Source organism: Pongo abelii, chromosome 7, assembly GCF_028885655.2.
Source record: "Pongo abelii isolate AG06213 chromosome 7, NHGRI_mPonAbe1-v2.0_pri, whole genome shotgun sequence".
Classification (NCBI taxonomy): domain Eukaryota; kingdom Metazoa; phylum Chordata; class Mammalia; order Primates; family Hominidae; genus Pongo; species Pongo abelii.
The window spans coordinates 118,621,376-118,646,087 of NC_071992.2; the positions used below are offsets into that span (position 1 = coordinate 118,621,376).

Here is a 24,712-nt window from a genome sequence, read left to right on the forward strand (position 1 = left end):
AGAGGCGGAGGTTTTAGTGAGCTGAGATCATGCCACTGCACTCCAGCCTGCGTGACAGAGTGAAACTGTGTCTTGAAAAATAAAAAACAATGTTTAAAAATTAAATGTGTTTTCTTAGAACTGGCTGGTTCACATATTACCTCACCAAATAGATATTTGGCCTCACTTTGTGTACTCTCTAAATGGATTCATGTTAAAGACATACTCCTACAGTTCTAAATTTGAATGATACCCTTACAGAAATTCAGACACTAAGTCCTTGGATAATATAAGTGATGAATGTCAAGGTGAGAGTTGAGAATGGTTTTTAAGAAATGCAATAACCATTCTATATACCAAAGGAAATTCTTTATTGTAAACAAGATATAAAGTACAACAAAAGAAATATTGTGCAAATTGTAAGTCACAAGGATTTTTTTAAATTAAAACTTTTGTTTTCCAAGGGTCCAAGTTTTGATGTCAGAAATCTACACCCAATATACAAAAACAATGTTAAATGGGAAGATATAGTGACATTTTTCACTATATATTTTAAGCAATTTACTTTTGTTTTGCCACTGTGTATATCATCCACTATATAACAGAATAAAAGAGAAATACTGTTAACAAAAGTGAATGTTCTAATAATAATTTTTCTACCCAACTACCTCCACATCCCCAAAAAAACTCCTATAAATTAACAGGACAACATTTGTCCACCTGTGAATAATGGTCACTAATGTTCTAATTCAATAAAGCACACATTATATCCTCATAACATAAAGGTACTTTACTGATGACATAAGCCATCTTTTTCAAGAAGTTATCTAAGATTCTTAATATCCCTTCTTTACAATATATATTTCATCTTCTGATTTTTTTTTCTAAACAAAGTGCAGTGTATCTTAGAGTCTACAGAAAACACATTGGTATACAATTTTCAAATCTACACAAGAAACTGCAGGCAAACTAAAGTTCAAAGCATAATGAAATGCCTAGATACAGTCATTTGTTAAACTTTCAAAACAAAAATGCAAAAACAAATTGTAGCTATGCTTCAAAGCAATTAAATTAAGGAGGATTCCAATTCTTTGGGCCCTCTTAGCAATATACAGTCGTTTAATTCCAAATATTCACAATAGTGTAAAAATGATAGTTCTAGATATATTTAATCACTACATCCACGATGTTGACTGGAAAGACTAGGAATAATAAAGAAGATAACTCTAGAAAAAGATGACAATATTCGTAATACTACAAACTGATTTTACATCTCCATGTCTGTACCGTAATGTTTATTTCCTTCCAGCCTCCATATTCTTGAAACCAGTGCTTTAGAAGAATCACATTGAAAAATTGGTCTCAAGTATAAACAGCAAAAGTGAAGTAACAAATATGCACACAGATTCAAAATCTGTGCTACCTGTGTTGACCTCATCTGAAACCTTCAAAAAATATTCAAAGGAATAAAAGCTTTCTCATCTCTCTTATGTGATAAGAAATGAAACCTGCCTTTCTGTGACCTGCCTGTGGCCGAAGCCCTTTTAGTCACCTAACCCAGGCGGGGCCTTCGCGCCAGGCTGTGGGGCCTCTGCTTTAAGCCCACGTTGTGGGGCCACAGACTTGCAGTGGAAGCATTTTTACATCACCACTGGCTCCCGCTGAGACCAAAGTTAGTTCTGACTCTTCACTTTCCGGTCTGTCACTGTGTGGGAGCAGGGGTTGGAGGTAGAGCAATGTCATTTAACTTGCTCACTTCCATCTGCCAGTTTGGTAGCTTCTTGGCTGATAGATGGCGCCGGGCATGCTTGGTCAAATGGTCACTCCTCATGAACCGCCGGTCACACATGGGGCACGCAAATTTCTTCTCACCCGTGTGGGTTCGCCTGTGTCTGGACAGTTCATCAGAACGGGCAAACCTCCTTTCACAACCTTTCCAGCTACAGCTGAAAGGCTTTTCTCCTAAAACAAAGACAGAAATCATTGTTATGCATAAGATTGCTGTAAATTATATGTTCAATTCTATCTAAAAGTATATGAGAAGATACATTTTAAATAATAAAAGCTAATAAATCAAACTGTCAAATGAATATGAGATATGTATTGCTCCAATTTCAACTTGTCACTCGATCACATTTACAAAAGTCTTCCCCTCATGAAATAAGGTAGCCGGGTGGGGTAGTAGGCACCTGTAGTCCCAACTACTCAGAAGGCTGGGGCAGGAGGATAGCTTGAGCCCAGAAGTTTGAGACCAGTTCGGGCAACAGAGCAGTTTTTTTTTATCCCTTAAAAAAAGCCAAATATGAAAAGACTTCCTGACTTCAACTATGATTCAAAGGCTTTAAAGATACCTTATTAAAGTAACTACTCAGACATCTACAGAATCATCATTTGAGAGACTGAAACAATAAAGTATTTACATACTTATTTATTTTTAAATTATTTGTAGAGATGAGGTCTCAGTATGTTGCACAGGCTGGTTTTGAACTCCTATGCTCAAACAGTCCTCCCACCTTGGTCTACTAAAGTGCAAGGATTATGGCACTTATGACTGGCCTCCAATAAAGCCTTTTGGAGGACCTTGCACTGGTAAATACCATCCTCTAAACTAGCTAAGGCAAGTTATTCCTTATCATCCTGGGTTTAAATGTGTGATCACAGCCAAAACCTCTTCATTTAAACACTAAAGACATAAGTAAGAAGTGGCTGGTACCTGTGTGCGTCCTCGTGTGGGCCTTCAGATGGGAACTTTTAAAGTATGTCTTGCCACATCCTGGGTGGCTACAGATGTGACTCCTTATCCTTGATGAATCAATCTGAGGAGTGACTTTTGCTGCTGAAGGGGAAAACCCAGGAGCAGGGGCAATGGGAGAGAGTCTGGTGCCATTCGGGCTCACCACCGGAGGCTTTGAACTCTGCACAACAGGCTGGGGTACCACAAACATGACAGCGCCTTTGGGGACTTGTGTGCCCATGAACACAACAGGGGGGCAAACGGCTGGTGGCTGGCTGGGAGGAGTGCTGGGAACGACTGTTGTCACAACAGGGTTGTTGGCAGGAAGGGGAACCATCTGGCAGATGACCGGCATAGGTTGCACTCCCCCTGCAGATACTGCAGGTGGAGAGACCAACACTGACTTCTGTTGTGGGGACACAGGGGCTGGCTGAGACCTGCAGATGACCGTCTCTGAGGAAGGCATGGAAAAGTCATAAAGTGCAGCACTTGCTTTCTCATCAACATCTGCCACTGTGTTTCTCTCACATTTGGATCTGTTTGGTGACACAGCGGCACATGGTATGTTCTTTCTTGCAGCCTCAATATTTAGGTGGGTTCTTCTTCTAAAAGAATTGTCCTGATAGTTGAGGATGCTGGCTGCTTTCACTGGGCAGGACTGGTGGTTACACAGCTGGGCATCAGCTGTATGACGAATCACACTTGTTGCCTGAGCTTTGGGGAGTTTGGGGGCAGATACTGGGCTCTTTTCTTCCTCTTTGAAAGGTGCAGCAATGTGAGGTTTGGCAGTATCTGAGAGTGACTTGAAGTGTACAGTAGATGGCGCTGGTGCCATCAGATTTGACACTTGAGAGGGTTCAAAGTCAGAAGGACTGTAAGGTGGAGTCAAACACTAAAGAAAAGGGAAATATATAAGCATGAGAAATCTACAGTTTATTATATAAATTTTAAGAAATTATATAATTTACGTCTATCTTAAAAACAATAATACTTACAAATGCTGGGACTGTATGAAAATCAGGTGTTCCCGGAAGCAGATTCTCTTCCTCTGACAAATCAGATACTGGTGTAACAGGTCTGTTTTCAACGTATTTCTTAAAATCAGACTTCCAACTGCAGCTCATTGACATAAGTGCTTCTACAGCTTCAAAATCACTTTTCTCTGCAGTTTTGTTCCAGGAATACATACTCTCTTTTGGCCTTTCAGAAATCATTTCCATTCTTTCCTCCTATAAAAAAAAAGAGGAAAGCTTATAAGCATATTTTTTGTCATCCAAATGACACACAGAAAAATGAGCAAATATTCTTTTTTTTTTTTTTTTTTTTTTACAACTCACACAACTTTCCAAATTAAAATCAGAAATAATTTTCCTCTCACACTTACTATGATACTAAGGAAGTTCAGCTACACTTGTTAGGTAGGTAACCCAAACCTCACAGTAGTGGCAATAAAATCTTCCTCATTCTTTCTCTTAACATGTAGACCTTAACACTGATATAGAGATATCTGTTCATGGGAGAGAGGCACACCTACTACCATTAAGGGAACTAAGACTAAAATTATCAATGCATTTGTGATCCAAAAGGAGAAGTATTTGGCTAAGAAGAAAAAAAGTGTTTTATATAGACTTTCCAGAGTAGCTACCTGCAACTGGAGTCGGACAAAATAACTAAGAAAGAGTGCTGCGAAAATTTATCTTCTTAACTATTACAGGTATGGTATGAGGTCTTTTGAGATACAAATTGCTGATAGAAAAAAAAGTAGCCAAAACCTTCTACTAAAGACAAAATGTATTAGAGCTCTGGCCTGTTGTTATGGGTCTGACCTTTGGAAAGTCACTTTGCACTTTGGGATAAAAATCAAAAGATAAGGGATCCTCAGGGTAGCTTTCAAGTTAAAATTGCATTATTTAAGATCTAAAATTATTTGATTACTTGATTCTGGTAAAGAAAAATCAAGTGAAATACATAGAAAAAAATTCTAATGTTTATTTTAATTAACTTGCAACCTCTTCATATTTGTGCTCCCTTTTACTGAATCTATTTCACACAATGGTTTGCCATACATAACTACAACATAGCTAATGCAATATTACTAAAAACTGGATAATCAAAAAATTTAATATTCTACTTGGAATTTGCAAAAACCGACTTTAAAAAGTCAGCATAATCAAAGTAGAATCTATTTTAATTCCTTAAAGAACTGCTTGATGACAAAATAACAGCACACGTTTTGCACTTATTTGCAGAACTCCTACCTAATGTTTTATAGTAAAGTTCTTTGAACTACGCTAAAAAAGATGGTACTACTCACCATTTCTCCTATTTTCCATTAAAAAAAAAAAACTGTCCAGACTCGTTTGGTCAAAGTAGAGATTGTGTAAAAATACCAAAAAGCATTCTTTACGTTGCAAGGTATTATTCTCAACACTAGTTTTTCAAAAATGCATGATGCCTTCGTGTTGAAATCCTAAGAAAACGAGCCATTGCTCTTGAAATATCGCTAACGATGCAATTGCATAATCGCGCCCGCCTTTATGTAAGCTGCAATGGACAGCGCGCGTGTGTGTAACAGCCCCAAGACGCCAATGCAAAGAAAGGAAAAAAGAAAGGCAGGCGGCAGGGAAAGAGAGCGTGAGCTGGGAAGGACAGGAAGGGAAACAGGGAGGGGAGGAAAGGGAGTGGGGCGCGACGCAGGAAAGGGAAGCGCGGGCGGAAGCGCGGGCGGGGGAGGCAGACGAGGGGCGGGGGCGGACGGCGGGGGAGATCCTAGTTGGCGGGGACCGACGGATGGGACCGCCCTAACCTCAATGAGGCTCGCGGGTGAGTCACTGGGAACATTCCTCGCCGCTCGCACGTCTCCGCGCCCCTGCCCCCGCCATTGGCCGGTCGGCTCGGCGGCCCGAGCCCGGATTGGCTGTGCGGCCCGGGGCGGGGGCGTGGGCGAGGAGGGGGCGAGGCATGTGAACAAAGCGTGATCAGCGGCTGCTCCGGGAGGCGCAGGAAACGTGAACTGGGAATTGCCGCGCGGTCACCTTTCCCCTACTTCCTGAGCCTGCAGGCCCCCGCCCGCGCCCGATCCGGGGGAGGGGCCGCGGGCGCCGCCGCCAACCGCCCGGCCGTGCGCGCCGGGCCCGCGGGGAGGGGCGGGGCTGCGGGAGCCAGGCTCCGGGAGGCGCCCGCCCCTTCCAGCTCCCCGCGAGCCGCCGTTCCCTTAGGAACCGACAGCGGGGCCGGGCCTCGCTCCCGCCCCTGGCGGAGGCCGGGGCTGGGTCACTCGGGGACGAGAAGCTCCCCGGGCGCACCCGCTCCCGGCCCACCCCCGGCCTCCGCCTCAGATGCGGGAGGAGGAGCCAGGTCCCCGCGGAAACCCGGCCGCCGCCCTCCTCCCGCCGGCAGCCCCCGGGAACCCGGCCGAGCCCTCGGCACTTCCCGCCCACGCGGCCTACGGGACCTTAGACCACCCCGTCTCTCCTGCAGACGCGGCGCCCCCTCCCCGTGGCTTCCGGCAGCTCCAGGCCCCTCCCGCCGCGCGTCTCCACGGGTTCCCAGACGTGCAGCCCCCACAGGCCCCGGCTCCAGACGCGCGGCCCCCGCGTCTCGCGGCCCAGCTCCCCCCGCCCACCTTCCCGCCCCAGCTGCTGGGTCCCGCTTCCCACCCTCCCGCCCCAGAGGCGGCTCCCCGCCTCTTCCAAGGAGTCGTCAGAAGGCGGCCGCCTGCCCCTGGGGTAAGAGTCCCCCTCCAGACGTCTGGGGGAGCAACTCGTCCCCCAGGGCGGTCGGCGGGCCCTCGTGTCATCCCCCCGCGCCGACGACAGGCGCCCCTTGCCCCAGCCCCGAGCTATCTGCTGAGCAGCCCCCGTCTTCCAAGCGTGGGTTCAGACCCCCAGGATGGGTAGCCCACTCGCCTCTCCTGTGGACACCCAGCCTCCCGAGTGCTTGCGAGCAGCCCCCTCCTCCCTTGGCTCGCGGTCCTGAGCCAGACCGGGCATCTCTCCTCTGTGCCAGGTGAGGGTAGCCTCCTTGTCCCTCCCGCGACTCCCATTCCACACCGTACCCCAACCTCGCTGCAGGGCAACGGCCCCCTCCCCACTCCTCCCCCGCTCGTCATCTTCCTCCTCACCAGCCCTCTCGGATCTCCATGCGGAGTTGTCCCTTCCCCTCCTCAGTACATGTAGAGCAAAGACCCCTGTCCCCGTCTCAAGATCCCAGCCCCCTGGTTCGACCCCCTCCCCAACACACACGCCCTCACTAATGCCCATAGTCTGCAGGCAGGAAGCCCTTTCCTTCCCCACGACTCCGCTGCAGCCCCGATTCTCAGGCATGGCTGATGTCAGGGGCTCGGGGTTCGCGCCCCCTTTGGCCCCCCAGACAAGACCAGGCGAGGAAGCACAGGGGCATCCCCAAATGACTTACCGCAGTCTGCTGGAGAGAGGCACCGAAGTTGAGCATGGTTGGCTGCTTGGCCGCCGGCCGCAAGCTGACTGGCTGCTCGGCTGCTGGCTGCTGGCTGCTTGGCCACAGACGGGCGCCCGGAGAGACACTCGACGCCGCTCCCGCCGCCGCCGCGCTCAGCGCCGTCTGCCCCCTCCCCATTCAGGTAGCCGCTCAGCCTGCCTCGCGCCGCGGGCGGGGACGGGGGCGGAGCCTGAGGCCGGCCAATCAACGGCAAAGGTGTGTGAGGCGCCGGCCAATGGGCTCGCGGGGCCACGCGTGATCAGCGACTGCCCGGCAGCGTGAAGCTGGTGTCAGTGGAGCGTGTACACAATCTCCGGCAGCGTGTTCCCTCGGCCCTGCCCCGGGGAACTCCAGAGGCCACCTGATTGAGTGACGCCCCCCGCCCCTCGCCCACTCCTCGCCCACTCCTTGCCCCTCGTCCCCCGCCCCTGCCTAGAGAGGCGGCGCCGCGGCCGGGGAGGCGCGGCGACGGCAGCGCGCCCAGGCACTGCGGAGGGCCAGCCCCACGTGGGGGGTGGGGAGGGATGCCCGCTCCGCCCCGTCCTCTCCGCGCCGGGCCTCGTCTCAGCCCGCCACGGAGTGGGCGGGACGCCAGGCAGGCGGGGGACGTGGCGGCTGCCAGCCAAGGGGCTGGAGCCAAGAGATTTGCATTGGAAGCGCCATCCTCTTGCGCGTCTGATGAGGAAGCAGAACCCGGTGACCGACTGAGCTGCATTTCTGAAGCATTTGCTGGGTTTTGCCTCGCTAAGCCTCGGGGAGCACTGGGGCGCGGGATGGGGGACCCTGTCACGGAGAGGACACCTGCTCGTGCGCCCCTCCCCCGCTCACGACGTGCCGCGGGCTCGCCCTCCCCATCTGCAGCACTCGCAGCGCCTGCCCGCCCCGCCCATCCTTCCTCCTGGGCAACCCAGAGGATGGCGTGAGGACTCCTGGAAGCCCCGAGGACCGGACCAGGGGCGTGGTGGGGAGCCGTAGACCCGAGTTTTTATCCTTCTCTGGCGCCGACACTCGGCTGCGGAATCGAGTTTGAGCTCGGTGTAGCTGAAGTTTAAATTGTAGCTGTTTCAAAGGTAGACCCCACCTCACCCCCACCCCTGGACCAAGACCTCTGGAAGCGTCCTGCCTGGAAGCCGCTTGTGGGGAGGGCTCTCCTAGGGTCTCCAGGCTCCCGCTGGAGCACGCCTGGAGGTGGGTTTGCCGGCCGTCCCCTGAAACTGGCACCACTACCGCCCCACCCACCCACTCCAGCTGGTGGGAAGCAGGCTGGGTTTCTGAAAGGAAGCCGCCCGTATGCTGCGCCCGGGGGCTGGGGCTGGGCCTTCTGATCAGGAAAGCCCATGGCTCTGCTTTGGCACGGATTTGCCCCCGTTTGGCCGTTTGCGCGCGACCACAGCAGCTGTTGTTGGAGAGGAAGGCAGTGATAACGGGGTTTAAAGCAAATCGGAGATCTTATCCGATTTGGACAGGCTGAATTTAAGGCAAAAATCACTGTCTCTCCTGCGAGCACTCACGTCTCTAACTGAATGAAAAGCTGGTAATGCAGATAGCATTTCTATCCCAGTAATCACAGAATGAACATAGGAAGGGAATTAATTGTTTTAGAAACTGCCAATGCTGTGCGTATCTTCCAATGGTTTTTTTCTAATGTATCTAAGGCCCAGGCTAGCGAACAACCGCAATAATAATGATAGTAATACTGTTGGCCAGGACCAGAGAGGCCCAGGGCTGCGGGGATGAGGACGGAATGGCCTCCTGTCACCGCCCCTCCTGAGTCTGCTGGAGAGGCGCCAGCTCAGCAGCCCGGCAGCTCTTCCTGCCTCTCCCCACCCCATGTCCCTGCTTCTGTCTGCGGGGTGTCCCTCCCCACAGACTTCCTTCCGCCTGGGCTGTCCCATCCTGTTGACCCAGCCTGAGGGCTGGAGCAGCTGGCCCTGGACATTGTGGCGGGAGAGGAAGCTCCTGTATGCTCCTCCGGCAGGCCTACCTTCCTTCCTGTCGGGCCCTCCCCTGGAGTGGCTTCTGCTAGACCCTCCAGGCCAGAGCCCTGTCCCTTCCTCAGGAATGTGGGGCCTGCTGGCCGCCTGGCTCCCCAGCGGGCTGAGAAGCAGGGAGCGGTCTTGACTTGTGAGAGTGATTCAAAACAGGAAAAGAAAAGAGAAAAGGGGTAGGAGGAACAGTGTGGTGGTGGCACAATTCCTAGAGGTTCAGAGAAAGATGTTTCCCGGGCTCCTCAGACAACATATCCAAAACTAGAATTGCTGTTTCTACGCCTTCCCGGATGCATGCCTTGTCTCCTTCCAGCCTTCACCTTCTCTCTCAAAGCCCTGGATCTGATTGGTCCCCAGGACCCAGCAGTTTTGCCTCAGAAATGTCTCTGTTCTCATTTTCCATTTCTACCCTCCAAATGTTGCACTAGATCAATCTGTCATCAAGTCTTGCTCGGATTAAACAATCTGCAATCCCCCCACCCAACCTCCACCCACACTCCAGCTTATTTTCCACTGCCCAAGCTCCACACTGTGACTGGAATGGCTTTTTAAAAGTCATGATCCAATCATAACATTCTCTCCTTAAAAATGATCCATGGCTCCTGTTGCCAGGAGATGAAAGGCCATTCAGTTCTGAGCTATCCAGTCAGCCTCCAACTACAGGACTCTCCCAACCCTCCCCACCTCGTCTTCCACTCAGACTTACCCTTGCCCACAGCCACAGCAAACCGCTTGCTGTTCCTCAAACATATGGTGCATTTTCATGTCTCCGTGCCACATCCTCATTCAGGAAACACTATGTTGCATATGCCTTTGTTCGTTTATCCACTCCATTCGACAACTATTTGTTGAGCATCTACTATGTGTTCTAGGTACTGTTCAAGGGACAGTAGCAGTGAACAAGACACGCCAGGGGAGGCAAAGATAAGTACACGTCGAATACACACACACACACACACACAAGTACCATGAAGGTAGATAAGTTCACTGCAGTGCACCAAATTGTAACAGGGTGGTAAGATTGTGACTGGGCAACTGGTTTGGTATGAGATATAGGAGAAGCTTGCTCCAAGGAGATGTTTAAGCTGAAAACCTCATGAGAGGATAGGAGGATTCCGGGCAAGTGCACCTAAGTAGAGGGAGCAGCTAAGGCAGTCTTACAGCAGGAAGGAGCTGGCCCCGTGGGATGCAGTGTGGCTGGAGGTGCAGAGGGTGTCAGGGAGAGTGGGAGGGGATGAGGTTGGAAAGTAAGGCAGGAGAAGCTAGACTACTGAGGAAGTTATAGGTCATGGTTTGAAATGGGGATTTTCTTTTTCTTTTTCTTTTTCTTTTTTTTTTTCGGACGGAGTCTCGCCCTTTCACCAGGTTGGAGTGCAGTGGCGCGATCTTGGCTCACTGAAACCTCCACCTCCCAGGTTCAATCAGTTCTCCTGCCTCAGCCTCCTGAGTAGCTGGGACTACAGGCGTACGCCACCACACCCAGCTAATTTTTGTATTTTTAGTACAGACGGGGTTACACCATGTTGGCCAGGATGGTCTCAGTCTCTCAACCTCGTGATCTGCCTGCCTCGGCCTCCGAAAGTGCTGGGATTACAGGCATGAGCCACCGTGCCTGGCCAAAATGGGGATTTTCTTTAAAGTGCTAGGGGAGGCCATGTACAAGAAATGTACATTTGCAGCCGGGCGCGGTGGCTCACGCCTGTAATCCCAGCACTTTGGGAGGCCGAGGCGGGCGGATCATGAGGTCAGGAGATTGAGACCATGGTGAAACCCCGTCTCTACTAAAAAATACCAAAAAAATTAGCTGGGCACAGTGGTGGGCACCTGGAGTCCCAGCTACTCGGGAGGCTGAGGCAGGAGAATGGTGTGAACCCGGGAGGCGGAGCTTGCAGTGAGCCGAGATCGTGCCATTGCACTCCAGCCTGGGCAACAGAGCGAGACTCCGTCTCAACAACAACAACAACAAAATGTATATTTGCATCCCTGAAGGCCCCCTTTGCCTTACTGGCTTTCAGGGTCTTTGTACCACTGTCACTTTGTTGAAGGCTTCCTTCATAACGCTAGGATGAATTGATGGTTCTTCTTTGCTCTCAGCGTACATTGTCCACACCTTCATGCTGGGAGTGGATTAGTCATTTTGCAAGAAACACTTTTTACGATACTGAATCCTGCCCATGCTCCATCCAGATCTGAACTCCTGAGATGGTGATCATGTATAATCATCTATATTTTTGAGCCAGGGTCTTGCACTGTCACCCAGGCTGGAGTGCAGTGGGGTGACCACAGTTCACTGAACTCTTAGCCTCCTCTGCTCAAATGATCCTCCCACCTCAGCCTTCTGAGTAGTTGAGACTACAGGTGTGTGCTACCACACTTGGCTGAATTTTTTTTTTTTTTTTTTTGAGACGGAGTCTCACTCTGTTGCCCAGGCTGGAGTGCAGTGGCACAATCTCAGCTCACTGCAACCTCTGCCTCCTAGGTTCAAGTGATTCTCCTGCCTCAGCCTCCGAGTAGCTGGGATTACAGGCACCTGCCACCACACCTAGCTAATTTTTGTATTTTTAGTAGAGACAGGGTTTCACATGTTGGCCAGGCTGGTCTTGAACTCCTGACCTCAAGTGATCCACCTGCCTTGGCCTCCAAAAGTGCTGGGATTACAGGCATGTGCCGCTGCACCCAGCCTTGGCTTTTTTTTTTTTTTTTTTTACTATTTGTAGAGCTTAGGTCTCACTATGTTGACCAGGCTGGTCTTGAACTCCCAGGCTCAAGCAATTCTCCTGTCTTGGCCTCCCAAAGTGCTTAGATTACAGGCATGAGCCACCACACCCAGCCTATAATCATCTTTTTGATCCAGTATCTGTTCTATAAGAAGCACTCAGATTTTTTTTGTTATTGGAGAAAGTAATTGTAGATTGTCTCTGAAGACTCACTGGAGTTACAGACAGGGTATGCGCAAACGCCTAGGTGGAAGTGTGGGTCCTTCTATGCCTTTCCCTTAGCTTGTGTCATTGCAGGGTCAGACATGGAAAACTGTCATCTTGGGCATGTATATGGTTTGGATGTGGCTTGGCTCTGTCCCCACCCAAATCTCACCTTGAATTGTAATCCCCATAATCCCTACTTGTCGAGTGGGGGATCAGGTGGGAGGCAATTGGATCATCGGGGCAGTTTCCCCCATGCTGTTCTCGTGACAGTGAGTAAGTTCTCATGAGATCTGATGGTTTTATAAGGCGGTTTCCCCTGCTCTTGCTTGTGCTCTGTGCCTCTTCCCCTTCCACCATGATTGTAAGTTTCATGAGGCTTCCCCAGTCATGCAGGACTATGAGTCAATTAAACCTTTTTCCTTTACAAATTACCCAGTCTCGGGCAGTTCTTTATATCAGCGTGAGAACAGACTAATGTAGCATGAGTAAAAGAAAGCCCTTGGGCAGTAGTAAGTAGTACCTCAGATAGATGCTGACCCTTCCTGCTGATGGTACTGGTTTTTCCTTAGATCAGAATAATGAACGAAGTGAGAGGGGAGCCGACATGTAAAGATTTCTCAGGTCAGTTACGAATGTTAGAACATACTGTACCCACGAGACATCTTCTCTTTGCTCCTTGGAGTCAGTGGGTCTCATCACCATTCATCCATTCGTTGCCCCACCATATGCCAGGTATTAGCTGAACACTGAGGAAAAACCATAAAAATGACACCGTTCCAGTGTTGAAGGAGCTTCCAGCATAGTGGGAGAAGTAAATAGGAGAGCCAGCCGTCACTATAGAATCTGACAGATGCTAAGATAGGTACCTGCGGGTGCCTAGGGAAGGTTCAGGGAAGGCTTCTCCCATTTGATCTGTAAGCTGGGGAAGTAAAGGGATAGAGGTGGAGACTAGAGAGAGCCTTGGGGATTTAGGATGCTCTGAATTGTCTGGATCACAGATCAGAGAGGCAGGGTGAGGAACTTAGGCTATTAAGGAAAGCAGCCCAGAACATGAGGTGCCTTTGCGTGCCGTGCTAAGGAATGTAGAAGTGGAACTTTTATCCTAAGGACGTGGGGGACCTGCTGACAGGTTGTAACAGGGAGGATGGTATAGGAAGCTCATTCTGGCCCAGCATGGAGAATGGACCAGAGGAGTGAGGGTCTGTCGCCATTGAGAAGGCTTTTGCAGGCAGCAAAGATGATGCTGGGCTAAACTAAGAAATGGTGGCAGGTCTGGAGAGGATGGAATAGAGATGCCAAGAGCAAGCAGGATTCCGTAATCGATTGGATGTAGACATGAGGAAGAGGGTAGTATCGAGAACTGCCAGGTTTCTGGCTTGATTCACTGTATGAAATAGAAGAGGGCCACAGAGAGGTGGTGGGCTTTGGTGGAAAGGAAGAAAATGCCATATTTCAGGTCTGGAGCCCAACAGAGAAAGATCTAGGCTGGAGATTAAAATTTTAGCCAGGTGCAATGGCTTATGCCTGTAATCCAAGCATTTTGGGAGGCTGAGGCAGGAGGATGGCTCAACTCAAAAGTTTGAGACCAGCCTGGGCAACATAGGGAGACCTCTGTCTCTACAAAATATCAGAAAATTAACCAGGTATGGTGGTGTGTGCCTATAGTCCCAGTTACTTGGGATGCTGAGGCATTGCTTGAGCCCAGGAGGTCAAGGCTGCAGTGAGCCGAGCACTGTACTCCGAGCACTGTACGACACAACAACACCCTGTCTCAAAAATAAATCAATAAATAGAAAATAAAAAACAAAATGTAGGTGTCATCAGAGTCTAGGTGGCAATTGAAGCCAAGAGATTAGATAAAATCCTGCAGGAAAAGAAAATAATGAGAAAAAAGAAGAGAACTGAGGGTGGGCCTCCGAGGAAGAAGCAGGCTGAAGGGAGCAGGCCTGTGGTGAAATGCTGGCAGAGGGCATAGCAAGGACTTCTTTCCTGTGTTCGTGCTCAGGATGTCCTGGCCTCATGGGGTGCAGAGTGGGGATGAGAGGCAAACTGGGGCTGATTTAGAAAGTGAAAGTGCCAGATAGAGTAGAAAAAAAAAATCTCCTCTGGTGAATATTATTAGTTATTTTCATTATACTAATTACTATGGTTTTTAAGCTTGTTAAAAACATTTTTTTTAATCTTAAACTCTATTTATGGGGTAAATTTTTTCTAAAGATGCCCACCACAACCCTTCCTGTCCCATGTAACCTTTTCTGCTCTGACTTTGCCATTTCTGCATCAAGAGGTAAAGTCTTTTTCCCTACCCCTTGATTCTGGGCCGACCCTGCCTGTGACTTGCTTTGACCGGGAGAATCTGGGGCAGTGCTGTGAGACTTCCATGCCTAGATCTTAAGAAGACTTTGAAGTGTCTGTGTTTATCCTCTTGGAAACTAGCCACAAGGCAGAGGAGCCCAGGCTAAACTACTTAATAATGAGAGAACACGTGAAAGAAGGGCCACGTGGAGAAGACTAAGGCACCCCAACGAACAGCCAGTACCAACACTCCAGCCACGTGACCAGGGCCACCTGGGACCCGCCAGCCCCAGTCACGCAGGCCCAGCTGACACCACATGGAGCAGAGATGAGCCATCCCCACCAAGCCCTGACCCACAGAATCATGAACAGTAAATAGAAGAGCAGCCCAGGCATCACTTCCTGCCTCCCCGCCACTCCACGGTCCCGCTTCTGTCCACAGGAGTGTCATTGGGTTTTGGGGTGGTTTGCTATACTGCAAGAGATAACTGAAATAGTCCATGTGTGTTTCAGTTCTGGAGGGACAGCTACAGTTTTCAAAATACTCACTTTATAAGAGTATTTTTTTTTTCCTTTTTTTTAAAAAAGAATCTAAAATACCTTGGAGAAAGACCCAGGAAGGAGAACTAGAAAAACTAGTAAAGTAGAAAAGGAAAAAAAATCAGAGCAAGGAAGAAATACTTTTTTTTTTACCTTAGAGAAATGGGAAGTGGCTGGGCATGGCGGCTCACACCTGTAATCCCAGCACTTTGGAAGGCCGAGGCGGGCAGATCACCTGAGGTCAGGAGTTCGAGACCAGCCTGACCAATATGGTGAAACTCCGTCTCTACTAAAAAAATACAAAACTTAGCCAGGCGTGGTGGCAGGCACCTGTAGTCCCAGCTACCCAGGAGGCTGAGACAGGAGAATTGCTTGAACCCGGGAGGCGGAGGTTGCAGTGAGCCGAGATCGTGCCACTGCACTCCAGCCTGGGCAACAGAGCGAGACTCTGTCTCAAAGAAAAAAAAAAAAGAAAAAAGAGAGAAATGGAGATCTGGAAGAAAAATATTCCACACCACCAGCAAGCATTCTCTTGAGTGCTTTGAGATGGAAATAAATGTGTAATAGGAAGAAAGGGAGTTCACCTTGATGGAGCACCTGCTATGCACCGGTTGTTACTTGGTGCAGTAAGAATCTGGAGGTCCTAATGTGGCCCACTGTATAAAGTCCATGACATAACACTATAGGGATTTATTTTTGTAAAAAAAATAATTAAATTCCTCCACTCTCCATTTGCTCTTTTTATCTCCTCAAGAGGTGAGAAGCCAGTTAAGTGGTTAAGTGGCTCTGCAAGGTTCCTAGTAGCAGTAAAATATAGTTACTTAACATTGTGATTTTTACCAGATGAACGCAGCTGTGTTTCCTTATTTTTTTTAACAAAGGTAAAACATACTGATCATTAAAAAAATACAAAAAGGAATAAAAAGATGAAAATCCCTTGTAATCCCACTTCCAGAATTAACCTCTACTAACATTTTGATACATATATTTTCAGGCTCTTTACCCTGTCTTCTCACTCCCCTCTGTATATATGTTATAAAACATGCTATCTTGTAACTTGCTTTTTCTTATTTTACTTAACCTATCATGAACATCTCTTTGCACATCAATAATTGTAAAGGTAGTGTTCTTACAGCTTCTTAAAAGTAGGACCTTTCATTTTCTCTGGATAGACCCAGTGACTTTTACCTGTTCCAGTGTCAGAATTCTGGTAATCTTGCCTGGCATCATGGGTGAGAGGAGGGGTGTTCTTTTTCAAAGGCCAAACATCTTCCAGCTACTTTGTGGGTTATAATCAAGATTATGATACAAAGCTGTAGAAGGGTAAGCAGTCAGCAAAAGCTATGGCTGATGGTCTCTCTATTTAGCATGTGGCATTTTTTTATTGCAATTTTCTGAATGTTGAGATGATCTTCCAGAAGGAAGGCAAGGGTCATGCGTGTTCTTCCTTGGGGTTCTTAGCCCCCACTGCCACCAAGCCTGGCTGTGCAGTGAAGTGCCGTCTTCTCAGGAGAGTCTTCGTTTCATTCCTGAAGACAAGCGTATAGGCCCCTTTTGGTTTTAAGTGCTATGTTGCTACTGATAAAAAAAAGTAAAATAAATCTGAGGGTGACATGAACCAACCCAAAACAACAATCAAAAACAGACTGGAGGATATGATGAAGGTTCCAGAATCTGAAATGGTCCTTTTACAGGTTAATGAAACCTATGAACTCCTTCTCAGGATAATGCTTTTGAGCTCATAAAATGAAGTTCATAAGATTACAAATGAAGCCATTATATTGATAACACATTTATCCAAATGTAAAAAAAATAGGCTGGATGAGGTGGTGCACGTTTGTAATCCCAGCACTTTGGAAGACTGAGGCAGAAGGCTCACTTGAGCCCAGGAGCTTGAGACCAGTCTGGGCAACATAGGAAGACTCCGTCTCTACACATAATAAAAAAAATTAGCCAGGCATGGTGACACACGCCTGTAGTCCCAGCTGCTCAGGAAGCTGAGTTGGGAGGATTGCTTGAGCCCGGAAGGTCAAGGCTGCAGTGAGCCATGATGGTGCCACTACACTCCAGTGTGGGTGACAAGAGAGACTTTGTCTCTAAAAAATAAAAAAGATTACATATATATGTATATATATACACATATATATACACACATATTCACATACATATATAATGGTATTTTGGCATCATAGTGCTGCTTTAACACATTTGTTTATTATTATTATTAGTTTTGAGATACAGTCTCGCTCTGTCACCCAGGCTGGAGTGCAGTGGTATGATCTCGGCTCACTGCAACCTCCGCCTCCCGTGTTCAAGTGATTCTCCTGCCTCAGCCTCCTGAGTAGCTGGGACTACAGGCGCATGCCACCACGCCCGGCTAATATTTGTATTTTTAGTAGAGACAGGGTTTCACCATGTTGGCCACACGGGTCTCAAACTCCTGACCTCAGGTGATCCGCCACTCTCGGCCTCCCAAAGTGCTGGGATTACAGGCGTGAGCCGCACTGCGCTCCACCTATTAACACGTTTAATAACAAGATCTAGAATGGGACTGACAGCTGAGGTAATATTGAAGTTATCATGAGCATAAATGAGATTTCAAGGTCTGCAGTAGTTATGCAATATGGAAATATCTGTGATTTCTCTTAGTGACAAAGTCACAGGTCACAGGCCCTGCTGAGCCTAGTGTGGTTTGTTTCCTGTAGTTACAGTGAAGAAAATGCTAGGTGTGGTAAGAGGTTAGTGCAAATAAAAATGTTAAATATTTTTCTCATCCAAGATCACAGAGTCCTTGAATTATATCCACAGATGCCTTGGGAGTCTGAGGAACCCCAGATTCAGCACCCCTGCTTAACCTGCTTTTAAGAAGAATAAAATGGAACTTGATAAACTTCACTCAAAGGAGAGACCCACTAATAACTCCACCCACCTCACACCCAGTGAAGGTCTGGCTGTCCCTCTCTCTTCCTCTGTTCAGGCTGCTGTAACAAAATGCTATAAGTGGATGACTTATAAACAACAGAAATTTATTTCTCACAGTTCTGGAGGCTAGAATGTTCAAGATCAAGGTGCCAGCAGATTCAATGTTTTATCAGGGCACTCTTTCTCGTAGATGGAGCTTTCTCACTGTGCCCTCAGACAGTAGAAGGGACAAACAGGTTCCCTTGGGCCTATTTCCTAAGGGCACTAATCCCACAGCCCGCATGACCTAATCACCTCCCAAAAGGCCCCAGGTCCAAGTACCATCATCTTGGGAACTAGGATTTGAATCATAAATTTTGGAGGACACAAACATTCAGACCATAGCGTCCTCTGAACTCCTAACTGAGACTTGCAGTGAAGGTAGAGAAGGATTGAGGCTGAAAAGCAGTGAGCATTTTTGGTCTCAAGCCAAATTTGCCATATTTCAGGTCTGGAGCCCAACAGAGAAAGATCCTGAGGGCCGCCAGACTTGCCAGCCTCACCTCCAGTAGGCAGCTGGAGTGAGGAAAAATGAGGCATGGGGTGAAAGGGATATAAACAAAGTATGATGTTGGGGGTTAAAAAGTCTGTTTTCATGGGGCTCTTCTGGATATTCTTGGGCCAGTTATTTTAACCTGCTTAGCTTCAGTTTCCTCAACTGCAACGTAAGATTTACATAACTATACCCAAGGAAATCAGGGGTGTTGAGAAGAGTTTAAGTGAGATAATCAACGTGAACATGTTTGGCAAAGACTGAAGTAGTGCTATTCAAACTGTAATGTGCATGGAATCCCTTGGGGATCTTGCTCAAAGCAGGTTCTGATTCAGTGATTCTGGGTTGGGCCCCAACATTCTGCATTTCTACCAAGCAGCATCCCAGGTGATACCTAAGATGCTACTCTGAGGACCATACTTTGAGTAGCAGGGTCCAAACTACTCTATAAATGTGCCTTATTATTATTGCCTTTTTTTTTTTTTAAGATGGAATTTCGCTCTGTTGCCCAGGCTGGAGTACAGTGGCACGGTCTCGGCTCAGGGCAACCTCCACCTTCCAGGTTCAAGTGATTCTCCTGCCTCAGCCTCCCGAGTAGCTGGGATTACAGGCATGTGTCACACCCAGGTAATTTTTGTATTTTTAGTAGAGACGGGGTTTTGCCATGTTGGCCAGGCTGGTCTCAAACTCCCGAGCTCAGGTGACCCGCCTGCCTCGGCCTCCCAAAGTACTGGGATTACAGGCTTGAGCCACCACGCATAGGCCTATTATTGTCATTTTAATATTCTACCCTCTGACCCAAGGAGAATGACAGCTGAAGATAGGGAGGAAGGCCCAGCTCATCTCATGAGGCCAGTCTTCTGCTCAAGCAGGACACTCTGGTCTTGCAACTCTGCCTCCCCTTTGCTGCCTACCACCACCAGGTCGTGATGAAGACTGGCCACAGCCAACTCAAAGAATGCTTCAAACCAAGTCAGTAGAAACTAGCCAAACATGGGGGGTGGGGGGCAAAGACTGAATGGGATATTTGTGCAAAAAAAGAAATATATGCAGAAAATATTTTGCATTTGTAATGTCATATATCTCACGAAATTCCCAGAGAATACAACATATGTTTCATCTTCTGGTTTTTCAAGTAAGATCAATCATTCCTGCACAATTTTTCAAAAGCATCCCCTTTCTCATGGTTCTCATGAGGTGAAGAGCCTTTGATAGCTCCTGTTGGTTACATTTACTCTAAGCTTCTGTGTAAGAATGACCAGGAGCAGAAAGGTCAGTGCAGCTGAGAATGTAGAAGATATTATAGAGCTCTTGGGCGCTGTTGGAGGGAGTATCAACTAGAACCAGTACCAACACTTAGGAAAGCAATCTGGCTTTGTTGAGATGAAGCATGCACATATCCTATGACCTGTGAAAAACTCTGGAATATATATTTTTTCCGAGGAAGTTCTCCCACAAGTTCATAAGGATGCTCATCATGAAATTGATTGGGGTAGCTGGATGTTGAAGGCAGCTTAGGTGCTTATCACTAGAGAAAGGGATTAATAAAATATGGCAGTTTTAGACTGTTGAATACTAAGTAACAGTAAGAAATAACCAACTGGAAGTATATTGCAGCACTATAGATCTTTAAAATCCAGGGGTAGCCGGGAACAGTGGCCCACGCCTGTAATTCCAGCACCTTGAGAGGCTTGGATGGGAGGATTGCATGAGCCCAGGAGTTTTGAGACCAGCCTAGGCAACATAGTGAGACCGTGTCTCTACAAAAACTAAAAAACAAAAAAAATAGCTGGGTGTGGTTGCAGATGCCTGTAGTCCCATATACGTGGGAGGCTGAGGTGGGAGGATCACTTGAGCTTGGAGACTGAGGCTGTAGTGAGCCAAGATCACATCACTGCACTCCAGCCTGGATGACAGAGTGAGACCCTGTCTCAAAAAACAAAAGAACACTGAGGGGTAAGGGGAAAACATAGGAAATAGGAAAGGATATATAGTACATTATCATTTTTGTAAAAGCATCTCACCTAAAATAATATAACTTTTGTAAGACGGCATCCATGCATATATAAAGATATATTAAAGTAGGTGCTGTGGGGTGAAGGGAATATAATTAGGGTTTAGAGGTATAAAGGAAAAATAAAAAGTAAAATAAGGGAAGAACTTTGGATTAATGATGAAGTACTTAAAAACTGAGTTTTAATTCGAATTTCTTCACCTGCAGTAGAAAAATATTAGAGCAAAATCACCCCTCACCCCATAAACCCTCTTCTACCACAGTGTGTAACGGTCTTCACAGTCCAGCCCTGCTGCATGACCTAAACCAAAGCTAGTTCTCCATCTCAGGTGCCATCTTCCTCACCATTACCTCACAACAGGTCTTGAACTCTTCCTCTTTGACATTTTTTTGGGTAAAGTCAACTTCTTTTCATCTTAGCTTCTTGCTACATCTGCCTACAATATGTCCCTAGCAGACAGGGCTGAGTCCCAGTATGATGTGGACAACTTCACACAAAGATGTGTTAGGGCCAGGTGCGATGGCTCATGCCTGTGATCCCAGCAGTTTGGGAGGCCAAGGCAGGGGATTGCTTGAGTCCAGGAGTTCAAGACCAGCCTGGGAAACATGGTGAAACTCCATCTCTACAAAAACCACAAAAATTATCCAGGTGTGGTGGCATGCGCCTGTAGTCTCAGAAGGCTGAAGTGGGAGGATTACTTGAGCCCGGGAGGCAGAAGTTGCAGTGAGCCAAGATCATCCCACTGCATTCCAGTCTGGGTGACACAGCAAGACCCTGTCTGGAAAAAAAAAAAAAAAAAAAAAGGGTGTGTTAGATCAGGGATTTGTCTTCCCTGGGTTTGGTGACACCATTGATTTGACATAGAACCTTAGGAAGTCCCTTCATTGTGCTTGTCTCCCCTGTAGCACATTCCACACAGCATGGTCATCTATAATGCAGGTATCTCTGTTCTCCATTAGACTGTAAGTTCATGGAGGATCAGAACCTTAGTTACCGATGTCCACTGCCCAGAACTAATCACATAAGAAGCCTGTCTCTAATAATGTTTGAGAAATGAATGGATTCCCCAGTCCCCTAAACCGGATGGTGGAACAATTTGGCCTCTAACTAACTTACACATATAATTCAAAGTTTTAATTTGTTGTAGTTTCAAAGTGCTTGTGTAATGGTCCTAGAATATGCCACAAAATAAATATGCAGTAACAAGGAGAGTGTTGCCCTAATTCTGATGTCCTGATGCATAAAGGACCATGTCCATATTTCCCTTTCCTTCAAGACGCTGAGACAATGTATGTGTGCTCCAGGAATGACTGGATGAAACAAAAAGAGAGTCTGGATGCCATTAAAGTGTTTGACTATTGGATTCCCACGGTTTGGGATGGGAAGCAGAACTGGGTGAAACTGTAGGTAAGTGCCCGTGCAGGAAAGCAGTGGGTATACATCACTGGCACCTTGCCTCTTTCAGAAAAATCAAACCCGCCTTCTGTGCAGTCAGATCTGGTGTGCCCATTACCAGCAGGGTTGGATATGTGCCTGGTTGGCTGCTTATGGGAAAGTCTGCATTTTTTCCACTATTGGAGTGATAGATACACTCAGCGGCGGCCACATCCACCTCCAGCCAAACTGTACAGCACGTGACTCAGCATCCTGGGAATCTCCAGCCTAGCTTGGACTACAGGTGCGCCCATCCTGATTGGCACATTCTCCAGGAGCTGGTCAGACCCTCTTGAAATCTGGAGGGAGTATGGCCTGGGAGTGGTGAGGAGCAGGCTGTCATGCCTGTGGATAGAGGTCACAGGCTGTCATAACCAATGTGGATGCAGTGCCCAGTACAAGGCCTTGGGTCTCTGGAACTGGCTTTTCTTGCACTGATCACTTTCTCAAAAGGAAATGTTAATTTTAAAATGTGCTTTTTCATGACTGCCTTTCTTGGACAAGGTGAAAGGCAGTGGTGAAAAAGCACATTTTAAAGGACAGGACATTGTTTCACATCCAACTAAGTGGAATGAAAAGACCCTCACAGCCCAGGGGAGAGCAAGTAGGTGGTGAAACGGGTTCATCTAGGTCCTGGCTCTAAGGTCCCATCAGCACAGCAGCAGCGGTGTTCAGTTCCAAAAGTCATTTGTGGTCTGCTGGGACTCCGGGTGGCTGGCTTCTGCTGCCTGCTGCTCCAGGATAGAATCCAAACTCCAAGCATAATGCAGAACATTTCAACTTAAATTTGGGTTATATGGCTGCTGCGGGAATGGTGTTTGTTCCCTGGTGCGTTCAGCTTTGAAGGCTGCCATCTGTCCAGCTGTAAGCAGGCTGGAAGGACTAGGAACATGCTGCTTGGAGGTTGTCTACCTCCCCTGTTCCCCACTCCTGGGTCCCCAACCCTCCCTCTCCTCCCTTCCTCCATCAATCCCAGGTCCCCAGCCCACCTCTCCTTCTCCCCAACTCCTGGGTCCCCAGTCCCTCCACCCTCCTCCACTCCCTTCTCTGTCCCTGGCCTTCCCTCCCCTCTGATCCTCCTCCCGCTTTCCTGGGTCTCCAGGTTCACTCCCACCCCACCCCAACCCCGTCCCCACCCAGTCCCCAGCCCTCCCACCTTCCTCCGCCCACTGCCTGTGGCCTGAGTTCACAAGACTCCCTTCACCTTTTGGGGCAGTGGGCTTTAACAATTCTTGAGCTATAGCAACACTAGAAAAGGAATAGGATTAACTGGGAGGAAAAAGTGGAAGGATGAGGAAAAGGGCTGTAGTGGAATGTGATATAGGTCCTTTCGCAAGGGCAAAAATTAGGAAAGATTAGTGTATCTCAACCTTGGCTGCATGTTAGAACCACTTGAGGTCTTAAAAATCACCACTTCAGGCCAGGCGCAGTGGCTCACGCCCATAATCCTAGCACTTTGGGAGGCTGAAGCAGGCGGATCACTTGAGGTCAGGAGTTCGAGGCTAGCCTGGCCAACATGGCCAAAGCTTCTCTCTATTAAAAATACAAAAATTAGCTGGGCATGGTGGCACACACCTGTAATCCTAGCTACTCGGGAGGACGAGGCAGGAGAACCCCTTGAACCTGGAAGGTGGAGGTTGCAGTGAGCCAACATCGTACCACTGTACTCCAGCCTTGGTGACAGAGTGAGACTCCATCTAAAAAAAAATCCCCACTTCAGCCACATCCAAGACCAATGAAGTGGGTATCTCTGGGGAGTGAGACTCAGACGTGTGTAGTTTTTAGAGTTCTCCAAAGTGATTCCAATGTACAGCCAAGGTCGAGAACCATTGCTCTAGATTCAGGCAAGACTTTAAGGAAAGGATGGTGGCTCTCTGTTTGTTTCTGTTTCTTCCTGCTAGTTAGCTAAAGAATTGTCAGAACGATCGCTGGTGCTTGTGCACACTTTCTGTCTTCCCACATCTGACGATAATTGCTATCAGGCAAGGACATTTAATATGAATCCACTTAAAAAGAGAATCATGATTTTGTAATCAGTGTGAAAAATGTTTGATTGGAACTTCCTACTGAGAAATGAAATTAAAAGATATTAAAATATATTTTCTTAGTTTAACAAATCTAGGTTATAATTGCAACCATGCATTAATTGTTACAAAATGAATTATATGTTAGTTACTTTTCTCAATATTCATTTCCTAACAAACTTTTATATGATAACATCTTTCACTTGGACTTTTAAACTCTATCATAGAAGAGGTGGAGTTTTTTGGTTTTGTTTGTTTTGCAAAATAAGAGTTTATCAGCGTGGGCAACATGGCAAAACCTCATCTGTACAAAAAAGTACAACAATTAGCTGGGCATGGTGGTGCATGCCTGTGATCCCAGCTACTTGGGAGGCTGAGGTCAGAGGATCGCTTGAGCCCAGGAGGCGGAGGTTGCAGTGAGCCGAGATCACGCCACTGCACTCCAGCCTGGGCAACAGAGCAAGACCCTGCCCCAAAGAAAAGAAAAAAAAAAGAGTTTATTAGTTTTCCTAAAAGCCTCTTTTTATCCTTTGGTATTTAAATTATTTTATTTTGAAGGGCCTATGTGGCACCATCTCTCTCAGCACTCTGCTCTTCAATCGTGAACTGGTTTAAACATGCCAAATCTTTATTTGTCAATGTCTTTGCTTGAAGTTCAAGCAATTTGCCAATATTACTTTTGTCACCTTCATTAAATCCTGTATCTTTTGCAAGTTTTGCAGCTTCACTCTGAAGGCAATTTGCATAATATTTACGTTACATTTGCTGAATTTTTACAATGGCAAGAGACTGACCCACAGAGACCTAATCAGTGGGGCAGTAGTGTTAACTGAAGTGATGTTTTAACCTAGTCATTGGGGTATAGTG

At 47.5% G+C, this 24,712-nt stretch overlaps 1 protein-coding gene across 2 annotated transcripts; it reads right to left on the bottom strand.

Moving 5' to 3' along the window:
- Positions 1 to 333: 333 nt before the first annotated feature.
- On the bottom strand, positions 334 to 7,301 carry KLF10 (KLF transcription factor 10). 2 transcript variants are annotated; one of them, NM_001133556.1, is given in 4 exon segments: positions 334 to 1,941; positions 2,693 to 3,605; positions 3,709 to 3,942; positions 7,130 to 7,301. In NM_001133556.1, coding segments are annotated over 3 exon segments (1,398 nt in total). In that variant the 5' UTR covers positions 3,934 to 3,942; positions 7,130 to 7,301; the 3' UTR covers positions 334 to 1,681.
- Positions 7,302 to 24,712: the final 17,411 nt, after the last annotated feature.

What these genes read in the sequence shown, in the direction of transcription:
- KLF10 (XM_009244003.4), bottom strand. An exon ending in TTCATACAGTCCCAGCATTT is followed by an intron (nt 3,606 to 3,708) that starts GTAAGTATTATT and finishes CCTTTTCTTTAG; the next exon opens with TGTTTGACTCCACCTTACAG. An exon ending in CCACACGAGGACGCACACAG is followed by an intron (nt 1,942 to 2,692) that starts GTACCAGCCACT and finishes TCTTTGTTTTAG; the next exon opens with GAGAAAAGCCTTTCAGCTGT.